The sequence below is a fragment of the Carcharhinus amblyrhynchos genome, chromosome 15 (genome assembly GCF_965287045.1).
Source record: "Carcharhinus amblyrhynchos chromosome 15, sCarAmb.v2.hapA, whole genome shotgun sequence".
Classification (NCBI taxonomy): Eukaryota; Metazoa; Chordata; class Chondrichthyes; order Carcharhiniformes; family Carcharhinidae; genus Carcharhinus; species Carcharhinus amblyrhynchos.
The window spans coordinates 25951960-25974733 of record NC_137338.1 but is presented as its reverse complement, the minus strand read 5'-3'; the positions used below and the strand labels follow the sequence as shown (position 1 = coordinate 25974733).

Sequence of the window (22774 nt, the reverse complement as noted above, 5' to 3'; positions counted from 1 at the left end):
CTGTCTCACTTGACACATTCATGTTCATATTTGCCAGTAGGAATCACTGGACAGTCTTCAGAAGCAGAATCACTGGCTGATTAATTTCCCTCCTATCCCAGACGCACAGAGTTCATAACTGAAACTTCGTAGGAGTTAGATATCTAGCTGCCCAGCCAGCAGAGATTACAGGAAGTGATCAAGAGTAGGAACTTGTTCTCCTTACCTCAACCATCAAATTCAACTCTCACCAATTCCTATCCAACTCCCCTTGATGTCCACTTCTACCTGAATGAAATGTTTTAATTTAGAACAGGCAAGAGGTCAACTGAGAGACTCTTGTAGTTTCTGTGCCTCAGACCCATACCACATAATGCATTCAGCCATTTCACCATCTGAACAGCTTAATAGCTTCCAATTGTTAAACTTCCAACTGCTAAACTCCACTTAGTGAACTCAGTTTAAAAAAAATTCCAACAATTGGCAAAAAATATTAGTAATGCTCAACAGTCAGCCTTTAATACAGCCTTCTGGATTCAACAGAAGACTTCAATAATTTCCTATCGCAGCCACTGACTCCATTTTTCCAGGTAACAGATGATGTTTCTGCTATTGCTATTTACACCTAATCCAGACACTTCTTTGTCTGAACTATCACCTTTTGCCATTTAATCATTCCTGTCTTCGACACTTATCCATCTTTATTTCTTTCCTTCTTCCCCTCTTTCACTGTGATACTTGCGTAAAACCTGACAAATGAGGGATCCTTTATCAAAATAAACTTTATTCATAACAGTTTAATTATATTTCTAACAAAGAAAACAGCTTAACTATTAAAAGTTGAACAATATTTAAAAATGTAAGAAAACAACGGCATTTTCTAACTTATCACTGTTTCAGTTCCAAATAGGCAACATTCTCTTACAGACTTAAAGTTCCACTTTAAGTATCTCAAAGGTTCTGAAACACTAACTACTCTCTCTCTCTCTCTCTCTAGATGCTGCATGACCTGCCAGGTATTTCAAGAGTTTCAGTTCTTCTTTCATATTTCCAGCATCCATAATAGTTTGATTGTTAAGAATTACTGTCACACGTGCAGGAAGTTTTACAATATAACTTGATAATTGGAAACAGAAGCTCTGATAAACAATATTCTTGACAGTCTTCCCAGTTCCCATGTATACACAACTAATGTTAAATAAGTAACCTGTTTTATGTGGCACAACTTTTCCAATGGTCCATGCTTCATAATGCTGCTTTACACTTTGCAGTACAGTTTCAGCTCTCTCGTTAGCCACAATCAGCACAGCCCCAAGTCCACAGTTAAAGGTGCGAGCCATCTCCTCTTCAGAAAGGGCACCATGTCTTTGCAACCACGAAAAGATTTCAGGAATCTTCCAACATGATGCATCTTTTAAATGGCAACAGAAGTAGCATTGTAAGTACAGGAGAAAAAGTTGAAGTTCTCCAAAGTTCACAATTTTGTTACAGATTCCCTTTGTCAATGTCTTATTAATTACAAAGTTATGGTTTAATGACAATAACAATGGGTTGGGTGGAGTGATCAGTGGCTGGGGGGAATGGGTAGGGATCAGAAGTCTGGGAAGGACTCCAAAACTCAATAAAATCATGGCTGATCTGACCATGGCCTCAACTCTACATTCTGCCTAGCCCTGGGAATCTTCAACTCTCTTGTTAGGGGGAGGAAGTAGCGCAATCACATTGGCACTGTACTCATAATTCAGAGACCCAAGGTAATACTCTGGGGACTTGGGTTCAAAACCCATATTAGCAGATGGTGCAATTATAATTCAATATAAATTTCTGGAATTAAAAGACCATTAAACCATTGTCAACTGTCATTATAAACCTATTGAGTCACTAAAGCACTTTAGGGAAGAAATCTGCTATCCGAGCCTGGTCTGGCCTATATGTAACTGCAGATCCACAGCAACATGTTTGACTCTGAGCCATACAGAATTCAAGGGGCAATTAGGGATGGGCTATAAATGCTGGCCCAGCCAGCAACACCACATCCCATGAATGATTTTAAAAATAGTCAAGAATCGACCTACCTTTGCCTTAAAAAGACTCACTGCTTTCACCGCTGTCTCAGGGAGATAATTCCAAAGATTCATAACCCTTTTCTCATTTCTGTCATAAATATTTAAATAATATGCTTCCTTTCTATTCTTTCTGCCAAAGTGGACAAGTTCACATTTTTCTACATTATATGCCATCTGCTAAATTTCTGCCCACTCACTATGTCCTTTTGCAAACTCCCAAATCCTCTTCACAACTTACTTCCCGGTCTATTTTTGTGTCAATTATACATTTGATCCCTTCATCCAACTCACTGATGTAAATTATAAATAGCTGTGGCCCCAGCACCATCCCTGAGGCACACCGGTCGTTATATTGTGCCAACCACAAAAAGACCCCTTTATGCCTACTCTGATTCCCTTTTGCTCCTCTGTCTATGCTAATATATATTCCCCTGCACCATGGGCTCTTATTGTCTGCAGTAAGCTCTAATGTGGCCCCTTGTCAACTGCCTTCTGAAATCTCAGTACAGCACATCCATAGGCTTCACTGTATCCACATTACTTCTTACTTCCTCAAAGAACTCTAATAAAACAGTTAAAATGTATTTCATTGGAAGGAAAGGCTATTAAAAGGACATGCAAACATGAAAGTTAGAGAATCGGAATTGAAAAAAAGTGCTGTCGTGGCTAATGAGAAAGGCACAGTAATCGACGGGCTAAACAAACTCTTTCTGCTATGTAGCATATGAAACAAGCTCTCACCTAATGTAACACCAAGCTTTTCAGGAAGAACTCTGGGAATGTTTTCTAGTAGTCCACCTCCAGTGATGTGAGCATAGGCCTTCACATATCCCTGGTGCAGAATTGGCAGCAAAGCCTTAGCATAAATTCTAGTTGGCGTCAACAGCACATCTCCTGCAAAGAAGGTATAAGATTTTTACAACCTAAATTCCGTTTTCAAATGCCCTAAAGGAGCTGAGTCACCTGCACTTTTATTTTCTCGCACAGAAGAACTGGCTATAAAACTCAGATTTTGAACATTGGGAGCATTCCACTGCTTACCAATTCTGAATGACTTAAAACCCTGTTAACGCAAGGTTACTTTACATTCTAAAAGAGACAGCCCAAAGAATTCTGATATTAGAGAATAAAGGAAATAATCTGCAGCTGGTATGTATTGGGGCTGGTATGTATTGGGGCAACACAGTGGTTAGCACTGCTGTCTCACAGCGCCAGAGACCAGGGTTTAATTCCTGGCTCACTGTGTGGAGTTTGCACATTCTCTCTGTTTCTGTGTTTCCTCCGGGTGCTCCAGTTTTCTCCCACAGTCCAAAGATGTGTGGGTTAGGTGGATTGGCCATGCTAAATTGCCTCCTAGTGTCAGGGAGATTAGCTAGGGTAAATGCATAGGTTATAGGGATACGGCCTCGATGAGATTGTGGTCAATGCAGGCTCAATGGGCCTAATGGCCTCCTTCTACACTGTAGGGTTCTACGATGTCAAGGGAAATTGTAACAATGCTTCATATAATTTTTTTTTAATTTGACATTCCATATTCAACAGCCAAGAACACAAAAAAAAGGAACTGGAGTAGGCCACTTGGCCCCTCAAGTGTACTTCGTCATTCAATATGATCATTGCCAATCCCTGAATGCAATTTCACTTTCCTACCCAAGCCTGTATCCTTCAATTGACCCGGAGACTTAGTCTGTCTAAGCCTCAAGTATACACATTGACCAAGCACCCAACAGCCCTGAGAAATTTCAAGCCCACCCCCTTTAAGAAACTTGATGCACAAACTGAAGTCCCAGTGCAGATACATTGGGATACTGTCCACTGAATGTGTTGCTTAATTTTTGGATGCAGTCATAGCCCAATGAGTGACTTCTTCAGGTGTTACGGTTGTGCACTAACCTCAACCTTCTGCTTATTTCTAGATGGCAATATTTATTTAATTTTCAATAAAGGAGAATAACCTTTGGGAGAACCGCAGGGCCTGGCTAAAACCTCACATGGGGCAACACAGAACCAAGGCCCATATAATGAGATTCCCTGATGTAAAAAAAAAATCAGTTCAGGTTCAAGATCTTGTAACGAAGGCCTCATCATCCACATTTTGTTTTGAATCTTACCAAGCGTCTGTGCACCATAGCTGGATGGCGCTGGCGAGGAGCACTGTATAGAGGACTTCTCCAAAATAGTTCGGACAAGGCTAAAGCCGTTACTATGGAGACCAGATGAAGCAACGCCAATGATGGCGTCACCTGCGGTGATGTGCTCCAGCTGTGGGAGCATCTGGTCACATTCCACCGCTCCCACTGCAAATCCAGCCAAATCGTACAGTCCCGGGGAATACACGCCTGGCATTTCAGCAGTCTCTCCCCCTAAAAGAAAACAAATAGGTAGACGAGAGAGGCAATAACTAAAATGGTCATAATAACGGTAAGAGAACTCAGTAACACTGCACAGGAACAAAATACCAGTCTGCTAAATAGGTTGGACAAGGTGGATGTGGGGAGCACGTTCCCAGTTGCGGGAGAATCGAAACCTCGGTGCTATTTATACAAGATAGTTACTAACAAATGCAATAGGGAAATGAGAGGAAATTGTGTTTACTCAGAAGCTGGTTCAGTTGTGGAATTTACTATCACAGAAAGTGGCATAGTGGTTAGCACTGCTGCCTCACAACATCAGAGACCTGGGTTCAATTCCCAGCTTGGGTCACTGTCTGTGTGGAATTCACACATTCTTCCCATATCTGCGTGGGTTACCTCCGGGTGCTCCGGTTTCCTCCCACAGTCTGAAAGATGTGCTCGTTAAGTGCACTGGCCGTGCTAAATTCTCCCTCAGCGTATCTGAACAGGCTCCGGAGTGTGGCGACTAGGGGATTTTCACAGTAACTTCATTGCAATGTTAATGTAAGCTTACTTGTGACACTAATAAATAAAACTTTAAATAGCTTCTCTGGTTACAAAAGGTTACAACAGCTAAACAAGAGAAAAACACAATGGTAGGAGACTGGTAAATGGAGTATAAAGAAAGGACATATATTTAGTAATACATTCCAGGGAGCTTCACAGCAACATTACCAAACACTGAGCTACATAAGGTGACACTAAATTAGGTGACAAAAAGCTTGATTAAACAGCTGGGCTTTAAGGTAAGTCCTGGGGAGGACAGGGATAGACAGATGGAGGGGTTTAGGAAGAGTTCAATTCTTCCCAACACCCATACCCAATTTTGTCCCTCTCATCCGGAATATGCTCAGATTGCATAACAAGGTTTTCACTGGGAAGACAGCTACCTGTGGAATAGTAACCCTCCCAAAAAAAAATACACTTTGCATCAAAAATGTAGCACATGACAGAAAAGAGTGACTAAGGAAGCTCTAATCTAATCTCCCTTGTCCTTTCTCAGAAACCTGGAGTCAATTTGCACACTGTAAGGTCCCACAGTGATGAGCTAGATCGCCAGTTCAGCTACTTTACTGAAGGATGAATGTAGGCCAGGAATTCCGCCACTGATTTTTGATAAAGTCATGAGATCTTTTATGTCCATGTGAAAGGGCAGGCAGAATCTGATTTAACACTGCCTGGAAGTGCGCCAATTCCTCAGTATTGCAGTAAGGTGTCAGCCCAGATCATGTGTTTAAAAGACTCTAAAGAGGCGCTTGAACCTGCGACCTTCTTAGGCCTGAGGTAACTCAACCATCCATTGAACAAAGACTGCCCGTTTATCATTTCACAATTATGTTACGACCAGTGACCCCTAAATATACCCCAACAATCAGATTACTTAACCAAACCAGATCTAATACTTGAGCTTCCTTCATTGGAATCATAACACATTGCCTTCGAAAATAGTTCTGAGTGTATGTTTATTTCAGGCAGCGTCACTGAAAACAGTATTAATGCCACAGTATTAATGCCTTACCTAACAGCGCACATCCAGCCATTCTACAAGCCTCTGCAATACCAGCAATCACAGTCTGTGCCACACCCACATCCAGTTTACCACAGGAAAAGTAGTCGAGGAAGAAAAGTGGCTCGGCCCCTTGAGCCAGAATATCGTTTACGCACATCGCTACCAAGTCTTGACCCAAAGTATCATGTTTATTGCACATCTGGGCAATCTATCCACAGTCAAAAAAGGGTTAGAATAGAAAGGGGATGCAAAAGAAACAGAAGATTAATAACACTGTAGTATGTATCCATGTCACTATTTTATTCCAATTGTGGTTAAAATACATGTTAATAACACCTTAAGTTTGGTTCCAACTCCATCAGTTCCTGAGACCAGGATTGGGTTAGTGTATCCAGCTGCCTTTAGGTCAAAAGTGCCTGCAAAACCTCCAAGATCAGCATTACAGCCTGGGAATTAAAGAAAAAACAATTTCTTAGAATCAGAGAGATTGTGGAGGAGGAGACCATTTAACCCACTATGCCCATGCAGAGCTAATTCCATATTTAATTTTGTTTTGTCAAAGTAATTGTGAGCAGTGGCACAATGGTTAGCACTGCTGCCTCACAAAGCCAGAGGAGGTGGATTCGATTCCTGGTTTGGGTCACTGAAGTCTGCACGTTCTCCTCGCATCTGCATGGGTTTCCTTCTGGTGCACTGTTCTTTTCTCACAGTTCGAAAGATGCGCTGGTTAGGCGCACTGGCCATGCCAAATTCTCCCTCAGTGTACCCGAGCAGGTATCGGAGTATGGCGACTAGGGGATTTTCATAGCAACTTAATTGCAGTATTAATGTAAGCCTACTTGCAACACTAATAATAATAAATAATTAATTGTACTCATCTAATTCCATTTTAAATACTCAGCTTCAATTTATTATTTATTTAGCAAATGCAATGTCCTTAAGCCCAGCAGTTCCCTGCAGTCCTGCTGTGTTGAATACAGATAGACCGCTGCTGACTCTGTAGATTGGACACCCTTCTATGATGTGGTGCATTATTTGCTCTCTCCCACACCACACCAGGGGCTGGCACTAACGCCCCATCTGTGGAGGTTAACCAAGCAGGGGCTGTAGCCGGTTGTGAATATGTTGAGGGCAGACAACTCTTTCCTGGGAATGTTGAAACCCAATAGCTATTGGGTTGAGTTTGAAATCAGGTTACTTGTTTGTCATGTCCAAAGATTCCCATTAATTTGTCCAGGTGGAATTTGCCCTCTGAAATGGCCATGCAAACTACTCATTATGGATGAGTGTGCTACAGTGTTCATGCTAAATGGAAATGCTGGCCCAGCAATGCCCACACCCCCTGAACAAATAGCAAAACAGAATACCTGCCTACCTGGTCTGGAGGTAGCTGCTGCAAGTGGTTTGATTGCACGGACCAAAGCATTCCCAGCCGCAATATCAACTCCACTGTCTTTGTAAGTCAGTCCTCTGCAGGGAGGGGGTGGTGAAGAGGAGGATACAAATTCAGCAGACAGAGGAAAAAGAACATGTCTTTCGAAAGTACAATCCAAGTTAATCTTAAAAGCTGTTTAAAATCTTAATATCAAGCATTTTTCACTGCAGCTCATCACATGACTGCTGAGCAGGGTGCTCAAGAGCCCTAAGAAAGGAAAACTAGACAATATTGAACAGTCACAGCCTTCTTCCCATGGCCATCTCAATACTTGACCCAGAGTGCATCCTGTCCAATGCACATGCACGCACCCAGGTTAGTGCACAATATAGAAGAACGAATTTCCCAATAAAGGCATCGATGGAGTTTCGATCAGTATTTTTAATATATCTACTTTAATTTCACAGTAACTTCATTGCAGTGTTAACGTAAGCCTTACTTGTGACTAACAAATAAACTTTTAATTGCATTAAATAACCTTTTGTTACTCTGAACCCATAACACTGCAGTAAAATATTAGATAAACGCAGCTTTTATCCTTCTTTCATGGGTTCTGCAGCATTGTCGGCTAGGCCAGCATTTATTGCCCACCCCCCCCCAATTCCCCTAAAAAAAAGGTGGTGGCATGGCACCTTTCTGCGCCTCTGCAGCCCATGTGGTGTAGGTACATCCACAGTGCTGGCAGGAAAGGAGTATGTGGAAACTGAGCACAACAGTAGATAATTTTTAAAATTTGATAGACTGCATTGTCTCCTAACCCCATGCTGAGCTACAGCTCATGTGTCACAATAAAGTTGACTTGTGTTTAGACACAAACCTGGGCTGTTTAATGAATGCAATGGCTCGATGTGCAATGTCCTTTCTGTAAACAGCATCTTGGAACTGAATAATTTCCGTCCCTTTATTGGCTTCTCTCACCGCCCTGACCAAGTCTTTATTGACAGCAGTTACTGTAAGTACTCGACCACCATTCGTCACAACATTCTTATCCTTCAGTGCAGTTCCTGCGTGGAACACTTGTAGACCCATGTCCTTCGCAAGTGACAAACCTGCAAAATAATGTCCTTTTTAGCTCAAAGTAAAATGCCGTTCATTGAGTCGTTCTTGTGCGCAAGCATTCCACCCTACCCTCTGGCATCCTCATGTTAAAACAAAGGCTCAACATTTCACACCTCCATCCCAGTCCTGCCTTCTCCTACAATCTGTAGGCTTTCATCTCCCCTCTTCACAACAGTATCTCTTCCTTCCACTTCTGAACACAGTGGCTGTTTACTGAGGTGCAAAGAGCACCAGAGGTGCTCCAATATCTGACTCAAATGTCTATTCTTCGGTGCGGCACTCTGGAGACCAAGGGCTGCATTTTACATGCCCCTGCTGGGGGAATGTTTACATCGGGGGCGCAAAATAGGGTGAGTGCCTACCCACCACTTTCCCATGCACCCCTCAATGAGGGAGGGGTGATAAGTGGGTGCCAAAATTGGCAGCCCTTCTCCCATCATATTTAAATAAATAGGGATCAACAAGACAGCTGACCCCAATATTATGCTGCCCAGTCCAAAAAACAGAAGTGAGGACAGGCGGGCAGGTGTAGGCAGGCCACCTTTTGAAAGAAAAAACCTTTTCCAAGGATGGGAAGGAGGCAGTATCTTTGGTGGAAGCGGGGGCATTTATGCATTGCAGGGCAGCCCGTCTAAGATATAGCACCTCCCCCTTTTCTTCCTACCCACATGTTCTGTAACACACACCACTCCAGCTTCCACCATCCCCCTCCTTAAACCGCCCAAATTCCCCTGTGCTCCACTTACTTTGCTCTGGGATCCATGGCCCTTCTTCATTCTGCTTGCAGTCCTAACAGTGCCCACTGGTGTACTTCCGGCACTGCCAGCCAACAAGATTGAGGTGGGACTGGCTCCACATCGAGGAGCGGAAGTCCCACATTGCCCCAATTCAGCCTTCCCATAGCACATTATGGGAAGGCTGTGGATCAACTCCACACTGACCTTGCCTCTGGAGGGGCAATCCATTTGCCCCTTTGTAATTTTCTGCCCCAAGTGTCAGTAAGCTATCAGATCAAGGAATATCACAAGCCTGTCCAATGTAGATATACCTCACTTGCAGCAGGGGATAAAAATCTGAGACAACATTAATCTTCTTAATTCAAAAGCACAGAGCCAGGGTCAGCACACATTTCCAACTTTCCTCATCTGTACAGCTTTAATTGATCATTGCCTTGATTACGGCACGCTGATACTTTGCGGTCACTATCCAAAGCCTTTTAAAACAAATTTCCTTCAACCTCCTCTCCTTCCCACCCCATCCTCTGCTGACTGGAGTGTTTATTCAGTTGCTAAATCACCACCAAGGCTACTCCATGAATAACGGCAACTTGAACAAAAGCCCAGTGGACATTTGTGGAACTGTATCCCTCATAACCGTCAAAATCTTGACGGGAAGAGGGCAGGGGTGGGAAGAAGTTTGGGATCACATACTTCAGTTTATGTTATTCCCTTTAACCTTTGTGATATTGAGCACTAAGGGATTGGCTGTGGATTCTTCATTCATAAATAAAAAAATCTATATAACTGAGTTGCTGTTCAGGAAGACAGTACTACCAGACAGACAAATGGCAGCCTCCAGTGCCATCGTGACTGTGACTTTAAGTAGCAGAAAGTTTAATTTCTAGGTCCTAACACACCCATCTTAAACCTACAAATGTCGCAGCAAATTAAATACCTGCAGACCACAAAAGACATGTAGTTTTGCCCAAGTCTCCCAACCACCCCCTCCAATATTATTTACAGATATACCTCTGTGATTCACAGCTGATACAAAAGAACTGCAACTTCATTAAAATGGCGAGTAACATCTCACCAGCCTTAATACAGCTTTTCTGTACAGCAGATTCTACCTGTGATCACATGGCCCTTGGGGTAGCTGCCTGGGTATCCACCACTGGCCATAACCACCGTCACAGCTGCACTGTTTTCCAGCCAGGATGGCATGGCTCGAGAAAGCTTGCCATCCACAGTTGCTTGCACAACTTCATACAAGTCACTGTTTAGTAAGGGAAGAATGACCTGAAACACAGCCAAGGATCAAAATGAGATTTCTCAGCTTATAAGAATAAAAGGGAAAAATAATCAATATGAAGACACATTAGGTAATGTAGATTTGTGCATTAGCACAGATCAAAGCATGTACCTCAGACAGACTACAGGACCACAGTCATACTACCTGACATTCTGGATCACCAAAGCGACAATTAAACTCCAACACTTTAGGTCCATCTCGGGTGAGCATCAACCCTGCATACAGTATTCCTGTGAGGAAAGGGAGAACACGTGGTTTGCTTCATACAGCTCTCTCTCTCATTTCAATGGTATTTCAGTGTCTGATCACCTCATGAACTTCTCTATTAATGGCACAAATGTGAATACTGATTGAAGGATGGAACTGTGTTGAATGTTTGTACACTACATTTGTACAATAAGAAGGACAAAAGTAAATATCCTGTTATTGAAGTAAGGCCATCTAAAAAATAGTAAAAGGCCTACAGATGTACAGCATACAGGTTCAGTTCCACAATCATTAGATTGCTGTTTTTCCCCCCCATTACCTGGAAAAACATCCATGCTATGAAGAGCATCCAGAGCTGAAGTCATTAAAATAATTCAAAGTTAGCAACATACACTCTCATTTTCTCAATTCTCATGAAGGTGACAGGTTACAGTGCATGTGTCATCACCATCAGTGTCACCCTTGATCATGAGTGTCGTTCCTGTGCCCTACTACATCAACTTTCTTGTGGGAGTCACCACAATATTAGGGCATAGGCATTTTTTGCTGACTTTCTCCTACCTAACTTGGAGAGTTTTTAAAATTAATTTCATGGGATGTGGGCATTGCTGGTTGGGCGAGCATTTTTTGCCCATCCCTGAGGGCATTCAAGAGTCGACCACATTGCTGTGGATATGGAATCACATGAGCCAGACCAGGTAAGCATGGAAGATTTCCTTCCCTGAAGGGCATTCGTGAACCAGATGGACAATCAACAATATTTTCATGGTCATGGTTTCATGGTTTTTAATCCCTGATGTCTATTGAATTCAATTTTCACCATCTGCCATGATGGGAATGAACGCAGGACATTGCTCTACACAGCGACAATACCACAATGCAACTACTTGAAGCACTGTCTCAGCTAACTCACTCAGCCCATGTGTAAAACGATCTTGGATCCCTCCGGTTCAACTTTACAAAGGGCTGGGCCTTTATTCAATGTTCCAGTAACAGCACTCTGGGGGGTTCACTCTGAAGCTCTGAGGCTCCAACCTACAACATTGGCCTACAAAATAAAGCAACACTCACCAACATAAGGGGTTCCTTCTTGTCTCATGCCATCAATCGTTTTCTGAAGAATGTTTTCCTTGATCATTTGAAGGAGGTTTTTGGAAACCTAAAAAGCCACAACCAAAATATAAAAGAAAATCCAACCCAGGCTGAAAACAACTGGCAGGCCAGTCATTATCTGAGCAATGACTCAGATGCAAATCCATGAAGTTCCATAACCTGGATGTTGTTCATTTGAATTATCTGAAAGAATGCATTTGCAGTGACACTGACACTTGCAAGAATGGAATAATTTTCACTATCTGCCATGGTGGGATTTGAAAATAGGGGATTTTCACAGTAACTTCATTGCAGTGTTAATGTAAGCCTACTTGTGACAAATAAATAAATATAAAAATATATAAAATATAATTTGCATTCATATACTATGTATCCAAACTGGCTGCGGTGGACAGAAATTGGTTAAGCTTTCGGCTCCCTGCCACACCTTCAAAGATGTGTGGCTGAGGTCGACTGACCATGCGAAATTGTCCCCTAGTGTCAGGGGGATTAATACAGTAAATACACAGAGTTTATGGTGATAGGGGCTGGGTAGGATTATTGTCGGTGCAGGTTTGATGGGCTGAATGGCCTTCATCTGCACCGTAGGGACTCTATAATTAGCGACAGATGGTAATTGCTCATTATCACCACCTCTCCAAGGAAGATTGGTGAACAACTGGCAAATACAAGCCTGTTTGAAGAAGGAAATTTTGCATTTATATAGCGCTTTTCATAACCACCAAACAGCTGAAAGCACTTTACAATCAAAAATTAATTTTGAAGTTTTAAGGCAGCTAAAGTGCCCATTGCAAACACACATAAACAGCAATGTATTAATGACCAGTTCAGACTGAGAGAACAACGCATCAGAATCTGGCTCCTCCAACAGTGTAGCACTCCCTCAGAATTATGCTGGAACGTCAGCCTAAATGCTTGTGCTCAAGTCCTTAGAGCTGGATTTGAACCCCAGAACCATTCAACTCAGAGGTGAGAGTGCTACCAACAGAGTTTGGGGGAGTTCTTTAAAGTAACAATACTGCACCTTTTCTTTAATTGATAAGATTAAGTGAAAGAAATTAAGCCAAAGGAATTACTTAAGTGAAAGAAATTATTTGAGTAATCATAATGATTCCAAGACTGGATTTTAACAGACTATGTTATAGATGACAATGATGACAAAATAAATCCCAAAAGTGAGCTCCCAACAAAGAATAAGTTAGAGTGGAAATCATCGCAACAAGTTTTGTATACAATCCTAGAACATCTCACTCACAATCAATGATTTGAGGTATTATTGTCACATTTATTGGGATACAGTGAAAAGTATTATTTCTTGCGCACGAAGTTCATAGAGTACATGGGGAAGAAGGAGACAGAGGGTGCAGAATGTAGTGTTACAATTATACGGTGTAGAGAAAGAATAACGTAATATAAGGTGGGTCCATTCAAAAGTCTGATGGCAACAAGAAGAAGCCATTCAAGTTGGGTGGGTATGTAACCTCAGGGTATGTATCTTGTTCCCAACAGAAGAAGGTAGGAGAGTGTCTGGGGTGTGTGAGGTCCTTGATTATGCTGGCTGCTTTCCCAAGGCAGCAGGAAGAGTAGACAGATTCAGTGGATGGGAGGCTAGTTTGCATGAAGGATTGGGCGGCATTCAGAAAGTCAGGAATCAATGAAGTCCAAGAGCTTATTTATATGGTGGGTCTGAGGCAGATGGCCACACCCAGGAGACCTAGGAGATTTTAACCACTTCACCTGCATCAGGCCTGTCCATCCACTGCACAAGTAGCTGGTAAAGTGTCAGGGTGCAAGATTCTAGCTGGCAGGATGTTCGCTGTAAGAAGTCTCACAACACCAGGTTAAAGTTTTGTGTTGTGAGACTTCTTATTGTGTTTACCCCAGTTCAACGCTGGCATCTCCACAGGATGTTCGCTGCCAGGGATCTGGAAGAATGGTCCCAGCACTCAGCTAAGTGATTCTGGGTTGCTTGGAGGAAGCTACGGCTGGGGGTTGGGACAGAAGCAGTGTATACTGAATGATACAATGGTAAAGCGAGGGGAGTCTGAAGTGGGGCAGGCTCAAGGTATCTTAATAGGGTCCCAGAGGAACACTTAGCTGGCCAAGCAAGGAAACCCAATATTGTTAATACAAGCCTCCAGTTAAAAATTGCAGCACAGTCCTGATGGCATCATCCAATGCCTCTACATTTTCAGAGAAGATTCCTGTTGCCCTTCTGGGAGTTTCTCTCAACTGCTCAGAGTGTGGAATGGCAACGTGGCCATTGCAGGTAAGGGACACTGGCTGTTTTAACTCATTTAAATTTGACTGACGAGTCATATTCGCAAATTCCACTGGGATACAGCAAAAAGTATTGTTTCTTGTGCACAATACAAAGCATATCATTCATAGAGTACATAGGGGAGAAGGAAATGAGAGAGTGCAGAATGTAGCGTTACAATCATAGAGTGTAGAGAAAGATCAATTCGATATAAGGTAGTTCATTCAAAAGTCTGGTAGCAACAGGGACGATGCCGTTCTTGAGTTGGTTGGTACTTCTGTATCTTTTCCCCGACGGAAGAAGGTGGAAGAGAGAACGTCTGGGGTGTGTGGGGTCCTTAATTATGCTGGCTGCTTTCTTGAGGCAGCAGGAAGTGTAGACAGGATCAACAAAGATAGTTGAAGTACTGCCCAAAACAGTATGTTGCAATTCCACCAGGGATAACCAAACTATCAAAATTCTTCTGTAAAAATCACAAAGATTAATCTTCAAATACTATTTTACCTGAGGGGTAGGACAATAAGCTCCCATTCCACCTGTATTCGGTCCCTGGTCCCCATCCAGTAAGCGTTTGTGATCTTGAGCTGGTGGCATGCAGGCAACTGAGACACCGTCACTGAAACACAGGCACTGCACAACATTATCAGAATTACACTTTAATAATAGAATTGGTCGCCCACTTGAGTTACTTCAGAACAAGATTCAAGCTATTCAGGAAAAACAAACTTGATTCCTGATGTCCTAGCCAATTGAAATCACGTGCCGGGAAAGCACTGAAAACAGTAAACAGGGATGCAAAGAGATACTTGCGATCTGATTGAGCAGAAATCAATTGAGAATATCACACCACCACTGGACAATACGCCCATGGCAACTGCTCTCAATACAAGGCAACTGGAGGGGAAATTAATGGTCTCCGCTCTGGAACTCTCTGTAATGTCATGTCACAGTACAGCAATTCATTGCACAAAACGCTGGTACAACCTAATTTCCCATCATTCTGTGGTGCAGCACATTGGAGCTCTGTCTAAAGTGATGGGCTGATATAGAAGCTAGATATAGGAGCAACGAGGCCATTTGGCCCTTTGAGCTTGCTCCACCATTCTGCCCAAATCCATCTTCCCCCCCATATCCTCTGACCCCACCCCTCTCGCCCCAAGTGTTGTATCTAACTGCTTCTTGAAAACATACAATGTTTTGGCCTCAACTATTTTCTCTGGTAACAAATTCCACAGGCTGACCACTCTCTGAGTGAAGATATTTCTCCTTATCTCTGTCTCTATTATAAAACGCAACAGCGACCTCTGTTCTTGGCACCCTTATCATCGGGGACATCCGTTGTGTATCTATCCTGTCAAGTCCTGTTAGAATTTTATAGGTTTCTATGAGATTCACCCCTCAAACCTCTGAACTCCAGTGAATACAATGCTAAATGACTCAATCTCTCCTCAAACATCTGCCCTGCCATCCCAGGAATCAGTTTGGTAAACCAGATATGCAAGTTAAAACTTTATTAATGATTGAATGACTTCCTGGGATCAGATCTTCCAGGTCCAGGTGTAACTTTTATCCGAGCTACTCATGGTATATAACCCACATTGAATCTACTCTGGATGCACAATTGGATGAACTTGGCAATGAAAAACATAAACAAAAACTTCAATTTATAAGTAGGCTGGCAAAAGGCACAAGCCTTACTTACAGAAACTTCCTCTCCTTCAAGAAGCTCCTCCACAATCACAGTTTCACCAGCAGAACCAAAGGCCCTTTCCTTTTCAGAAAGGAAATACAAATACAAGTTAATAAAGTTCAGTATACCGCATACTAGTTGAAAAAGGTCTAAGCAGATTAATTGTTAAAACTACATTTGAACTACCAAATTGATAATGAAAAATTTAGGTTTAGATATTTGGAACTATACCCAAAAAAAGACATAATCTTCAAAGAGCAGAGCAAAATTAGTACAAAAAGCACCCCCAACAAAACATTTCTTTCGTTGACGATAAGGGCCAGGATTCTGCTAAACAACTTCAAAGTTCTTGACGTACAGGAAAACGGGAGTAAATCCCGCTGGTTTATTTAGCGTGAATTTCAGAACAAATCTCCAACACTTCAGTGCATCACAGAGAACCCTAACAGGATTCACTTTGGAAATCTGTAGCTGGGTCCTATTCCCACCGAGAAGCCAACAGCGTAAACACTGAGTGGGCCACTGTGCCGATCTATCAGCGTGGAGATCGACACACGCGCAGTGGCCCCCATTGTCAGCCTCCAGATCGCTGGTCAGCCCGATCGCAGGCCAGCCTCACAAACCCCCATCGCTGGCCTACCGGCTGATTGCTAGCCTCCCAGACCTCCCCTGGCCGGCCCTCCCCCCACCCCTATCTCCTCAAAATAATGGAATTATTTTTAATCAGGGTCTGTACCAAGAGTGGCCTGACTTCAAACAACTGAAGATGACTTGCAAAAAAGCCAATGCAGAATCATAGGTGTACAGCAGCCAGTTTATAAATAAAGCATCTTTTTAAAAATGTTTTTAAAAAATGCCAATTGGTGAACAAGCATCTACAAAGCAGAATTTTCAGAGCTTCTTTGAAGGTTCCCCAAATTGCACAATTAGTGGCAGACAATCACCATGGTTTGGAATTCAATCAGGAGAATGTTCAGCTTTGTGAATGGGGCAAGCTTCCAATACGGTGCTTTCTAAACCGTGTCAAACATGACAGAAACTCAATTTACATTAAACACAACGTCTGCTCGATTGCATCTACTGTTTTGTCCAATTTTTGGCAAACGAACATAACCTTGTAGAAACTCATGCCACTATTTTTATCTTCGTGCCTGCCAGGGGAATTGTAGCGGGAGGTGGACCATGCAAAGGTCCATTGATCTCAGGCAGAATTCTCCAGTTTTGAGGCGAGTGCGGCCGTAGAATCCTGCCCAACATTTACTTTTGAGCGGCAGACTGCATATTTGACAAGATTTATTTATGTAATATTTCAATTATTTCAAATACAGTTATCTAATTTCTAATCTCTTCACTTGATGTCATGCTCACCTGCCCCACTTCCCTTGTAAACATGGAAAAGTAAAGTTTATTTATTAATCACAAGTAAGGCTTACATTAACACCGCAATTAAGTTATTGTGAAATTCTCCTAGTGCCATATTCCGGCACCTGTTCAGGTCAATGCATCTAACCAGCATGTTTTTCAGACTGTGGGAAGAAACTGGAGCACCCGGAGGAAACCCACGCAGGCACAGGAGAATGTGAAACACCACACAGGCAGACAGTGACCTAAGCTGGGAATCGAACCCGGGTTCCTGGCGCTGTGCGGCAACAGTGCTATCGGGAGTGCCACCCTGATTATTTGTTAATATTTCTGCCACTTTTCTATTGTTGCCAAGATGGTTCTTTCCATTATGTTCTATCTATTAAGGATGGGTAATAAATGCTGGCCAGCCAGCAACGCCCATGTCCCACGAATGAATAAAAGTAAATTGTAACTCCATTGCCATCATGACTTTCTGCTTCCTATGTGCCTGCAAAATATTTACCATTTTGTTTTATGCTCCTAGGTAATTTAGTTTGATACATCCTCTTTGCCCCCATTAGAAAAAAGTTATTTTCTAATTTCTTCATATTCTGCCTCGTCATTCTCTAACTTGCTGCCAATGTACTTAGTGAATGTCTTTTTTTTATCCCCCCGTGTGTTCCTTATGTCTTTATTCATCCAAAGTAACTCATTACTGTTTAGCTTTTTAAATTTTTTTTAAACAGAATCTATTTTCCCTGCATTTTGTTCAACACCATTTTCAATATTTTGCATTGTTGTTCTACATCATCGTTCACTGCTATTGTTTTCCATTTTACTTTCCAAAGCTCTATTCGCAACACTCAAAATTGGCTTTTCTCCAATCTGCTGCCCTGGTCTACATTATACACATGTCCGTCCCAATTAAACTAAAAAATGTATAATATTTTGGTCATTATTGCCCAGATGTTCCCCTACATGTACATTTTAATGTGCCCTAGTTCATTCCCCATAACTGGATACAATAATGATTCTTCTCTTATCGTGCTTTCTATATACCAGGTTAAAAAGGAGTCCTGTACACACTGTGCAGGAACTCTATTCCCTAAAGCCTTTTCCTACCACTCTGGCCAATTAATAAAGATTGTTGAAATCACCTAAGTTTATTATTATTTTAAACTCATTTCCTTAATTTGTTTGCATATCTCTTCCACCATTAGATAACATGTAAATTATACTTAGTGTGATTGGTCGTTAATCATCTTGACCTCCATCTGTATGAATTAAATTTTTGTCTCGCTTTCCACCTTTTTCTACAGCCATATGTTTTCCCTATTAAGTTCACAGCCACTCCACTCCCAATTTTCCCTTTTTACCTTTCACAAATCATTTATACTCTACAATTTTAATTTCCAGTGGCCTTTTCTGTTGCCACTTTCACAGTCTTCAGTAGTGTGTGTGGTTCCTCACAATGTATTCTTGTCCCCAGTTCCTTTTTCATAGCCTGAACTATCCTCATTGATAGCACTGAGATTGCTCCTTGGCCCATGGCGCCACCTGCCCTTGTGAATCGATGCAGGATTGTGCACAGTGAACACATTTCTCCCCCTCACACTCTTGTTTAGCAAGTTACTGGAAGCAATAGGATCTGAAGCAGCTGCTTAGCCTCAAGGTGACATGGAACAAAAATACAACTGTTGTCACACAGGTCTTCAAAGAGGAGGCCTTGGAAGGAACCTTAACAAGGTGGCACAGTGGTTAGCACTGCTGCAACACTGTACAAAGAACCCGGATTCAATTCCTGGCTTGGGGCACTGCAAATTCTCCCAGTGTCTACGTGGGTTTCCTCCGGATGTTCTGATTTCCTCCACATTCAAAAGATGTGCTAGTTAGGTGCATTGGTCATGCAAAATTCTCCCTCAGGTGTACCTGAACAGGTGCCAGGGATTTTTACAGTAATTTCATTGCAGTGTTATTGTGAGCCTATTTGTGACACTAATAAATAAACTTAAAATGAAGGAGTGTTCCTTTCATTCACTGAAAACCACAGTTTTGAAACTTACACAAAACTCCATGGTAACATACCTGCATTATATCATGGACTGCTTTGCAAGCCTCTCCTTTATCAGCTGCCACGATAACACCTTTCCCAGCTGCCAAGCCACTTGCTTTTACTACTAGCGCGGGGAAATCAGCCCTGAAAGAAAAGCAACAAGAAATCCATTACCAGGTATGGAGTTTTCCTTGCAATTTTCCTTCTCTGCACCATGCATGGTATTCCCTGTTTAAGAGGTTTCAAGACGTAACATGTAGTGTATGCACACACTAGGAAGCAATTCAGAGCAAAGTACAAGGGCTAATGGTGTACTTATGTTCTGCTTCGGGTTTTAATCAAACCTATTTATTAACAGTAGTGGAGCCTCAAATCATTTTCTTCAATTTTGTAAGTAAATAGTATTTGGATTTTCTGACTGGCAAAAGCACAAGGACAAGTTGTCTACATGGACTTTGGAAAGGCTTTTGGCAGGGTAACGCTTGGTAGATTTTTGCACAAAGTTAAATCTCACAAGATCCAGGGTGAGGTAGCCAATTGGATACAAAATTGGCTTGATGACAGAAGACAAAAGCAGTTGTAGAACTGGAGACCTGTGACCAGCGGTGTGCCTCAGGGATCGTTGCTGGGACCACTGACATTTATATAATGATTTGGATGCAAATTTAGTAGGCATGGTTAATAAGCTTGCAGATGACATCAAGATTAGTGGCAGAGTGGACAGTGAAGAAGGTCACCTAGGATTGCAATGGGATCTTGGTCAATTGGGCCAGTGGGTTGACGAATAGCAAATGGAGTTTAATTTAAATAAATGTGAAATGATGCATTTTGGTAGATTGAACCAAGGCAGGATTTACTCAATTAATTGTAGGGTGTTGGGGAGAGTCACAGAACAAAGAGATCTAGCGGACAGATTCATAGCTCCTTGAAAGTGGAGTCACAGGTGGACAGGGTGGTGAAGAAGGCATTTGGCTTACTTGGTTTCATTGGTCAGAACATTAAATACAGGAGTTGGGACATCTTGTTGAAGTTGTACAAAACAGCAATATCTGGAATACTTTGTACAGTTCTGGTCACCCTATTAAAGAAAGAATATTATTAAACTAGAAAGAGTGCAGAAAAGATTTACTAGGATGCTACCTGAACTTGATGATTTGATTTATAAGGAGAGACTGGTTAGACTGCGACTTTTTTCCCTGGAGTGTAGGAGGTTTAGGGGTGACCTTATAGAGGTCTGTAAAATAATGAGGGGTATAGATAGGGTAGATAGTCAACATCTTTTCCCAAAGGTAGAGGGGTCTAAAACTAGAGGGGATAGGTTTAAGCTGAAAGGGGAGATACAGAAAGGTCCAGAGGGGCAATTTTTTTTCTACACAGAGAATGGTGAGTATCTGGAACAAGCTGCCAATGGTAATAGCAGAGATGAATACAGTTTTGTCTTTTAAAAAGCATTTAGACAGTTACATGTGTAAGATTATGTTAGAGGGAGTCAAGAATAATTTGGGATTAAAAGGCTAACAGTCAGGTTAGATTAGAACAGAGTGAATAGAGTATAGAAAAGTCATAAAGTGCCTGGGATATAGTTTACAATGGTAATGTTTGCATAGAAACACATATAACCATTATTAGAGAATTTAGACATGTATTTCTGAAAACATTATATTCTATATAATGGCTCATAACACAAAGCTGCAAGGCATTACAGGTCATAGTCAAGTAAAAAGCACCACATTCTTCAGAACAACGCTGCTACTAAGTGAAGGGAAGAGCAATTTTTATCAATGTCTCTAGACAGCCCCAATGAATACAGTATTCACTAGCCAAGGACAATGGCACAGGTCTTAGACAGTTTAATAAATAGGATGTGCATTACACCAGTTAAAGTCTGTGGGAAGTGTGTCAAGTAACTGTGAGAAAGACTTTCAAAGTCTGCAAACTCAGGTAGCCCCATGCTGTCAGAGAATAAATGTTATTGGTCAAGGTAATTTAATCAATAATAATAATGATTGGCTCATACCCAGCTGGGATGAGCAAATGAGTTTTGAAAACTGCATAACTGTAATACCGAGAGTGATGTAATTTCAGTGTTATTTGGAACTGCCCCCAACTCTCTCTCCCTCATACATTGAACCAGTTTGGAAAATAAAGAAACATCTTTAGCCAGAGTTTCTGCACGTCTTTGTGAAAGCTGAGCCATAATTAAGCAAAAGCCAGCAGAATAAATAGTCTTTGAAAAATGCTCCTGCACAGACGCATAGAGGGGTATGGGCCAAACACAGGCAATTGGGAAAATTGAGTAGCATAGACAAGTTGGGCAGAAGGGTGTTTTTCCATGCTGTAAACCTCTGACTCCAGTACTTCAAAATTTTCCAGGCGATTAAGTTTTAGTTGCAAGACCACCATTTGAAATATTAAGCTTTGCATCTTAACATTTACGCTGATGTGATAAACACTGTGACAATACTGTGCTGTTAAGAAATGTATTTTTAATCATGTTTCTTGTAAGAGGTATGTTTAGAATTCAGCTCTCTTTACATGGTGCTGATTTGTCTGCACCAGGCAACTCACATGCTGAGAAAGCAGACTAATAACTGATCTTAGCTAAAGGTGTGTTTGTTTTATTCTGATCTGATGCATTTTTGGTTTTTCCCCTGGGGTTTCAGTGTAGATTTTTCATCAAGTTGATTGACAAGAAACAGAGTGATGTCCTAATGGGAGAAATTAAAATTACAGGAAAAATAGTTAATTTCTGCTTCTCTCTCACTCTCTGGATTCTGCTGTTTGGGACCTACTAGGAGAAATGGGTCTCTTTTGCAAGAGGTGTTCTATAGGTTTGAGGACTGGCAGCCCACATTACAGCACAAACTCTGTGTTGTTTGCTAACTGACTTTGAAGAGAGTTTAAGGCTATGAGGAATATTGCTTAAATTGGAATTAATAGAGATAGATTAGCAGTTAAGAATTATACTTTGTCATGTTTAAGTATTTCAATTGGTAAAGATTAAACTAATTCATTTTTTATAGTTAAACTGTATATTGAACAAAATTTATTTTGATAAAGGATTCCTAGTTTATCAATAGAATCACAGCTGGAGTGAAATATCTTACCCTCACACTAATGCCAAAATAAAAAATAGTTGTGTTTGAGTCTAACTTCATAATATGCCATGGGGTTTCTGATCTGTCCCTAACAAGAAGTTGCAGAGGCTTAGTCACATGACATATTAACATTAATATAAAGGTCTTCAGCACACTAGAAAAATCTCAATTTAATGTGCACACTATGAAGATGAACACCCTTCTTACTGTTGGATGTAATTACATGCTTCCTTGGAGTCTGTAAAGGCTTTCCATCGAGCAGTGGGGATATCATTTCGATCCAAGAAGTCTTTGGCAAAATGCTTGCTAGCTTCCAATTGTGTTGCCTTGGCTGACGGGCCAAAACATCTCACTCCAGCAGCTGTCAAGTCATCGACAATTCCTGAAAAACATCAACAAACAGCTTTTTAGAAATTTATCTTCCAGTTTCCTCCTTCTCTTTCCAATTTCCTCTTCCAATGACAAGCGACTTGCACTGGAGCACGGTGAAGGTGGGTGGGAGTGGGAAATCAAAAGAATGGTTATAGCACAGGAAG

At 41.7% G+C, this 22774-nt stretch overlaps 1 protein-coding gene across 1 annotated transcript in view; it reads right to left on the bottom strand.

Moving 5' to 3' along the window:
• The window catches only part of gart (phosphoribosylglycinamide formyltransferase), a 39978-nt gene that overhangs the window by 7612 nt on the left and 9592 nt on the right, over positions 1 to 22774 (bottom strand). The window contains exons 4-17 of the mRNA XM_080203630.1: positions 22446 to 22620; positions 19173 to 19284; positions 15756 to 15824; positions 14558 to 14683; positions 11752 to 11839; positions 10618 to 10703; positions 10292 to 10460; positions 8201 to 8432; positions 7324 to 7418; positions 6285 to 6394; positions 5958 to 6156; positions 4157 to 4408; positions 2787 to 2939; positions 1187 to 1390 (exon numbers count right to left, since the gene is read on the bottom strand). Of these exons, the coding sequence (XP_080059756.1) occupies positions 1187 to 1390; positions 2787 to 2939; positions 4157 to 4408; positions 5958 to 6156; positions 6285 to 6394; positions 7324 to 7418; positions 8201 to 8432; positions 10292 to 10460; positions 10618 to 10703; positions 11752 to 11839; positions 14558 to 14683; positions 15756 to 15824; positions 19173 to 19284; positions 22446 to 22620 (2070 nt within the window). The remainder of the gene's footprint in view (positions 1 to 1186; positions 1391 to 2786; positions 2940 to 4156; positions 4409 to 5957; positions 6157 to 6284; positions 6395 to 7323; positions 7419 to 8200; positions 8433 to 10291; positions 10461 to 10617; positions 10704 to 11751; positions 11840 to 14557; positions 14684 to 15755; positions 15825 to 19172; positions 19285 to 22445; positions 22621 to 22774) is intronic.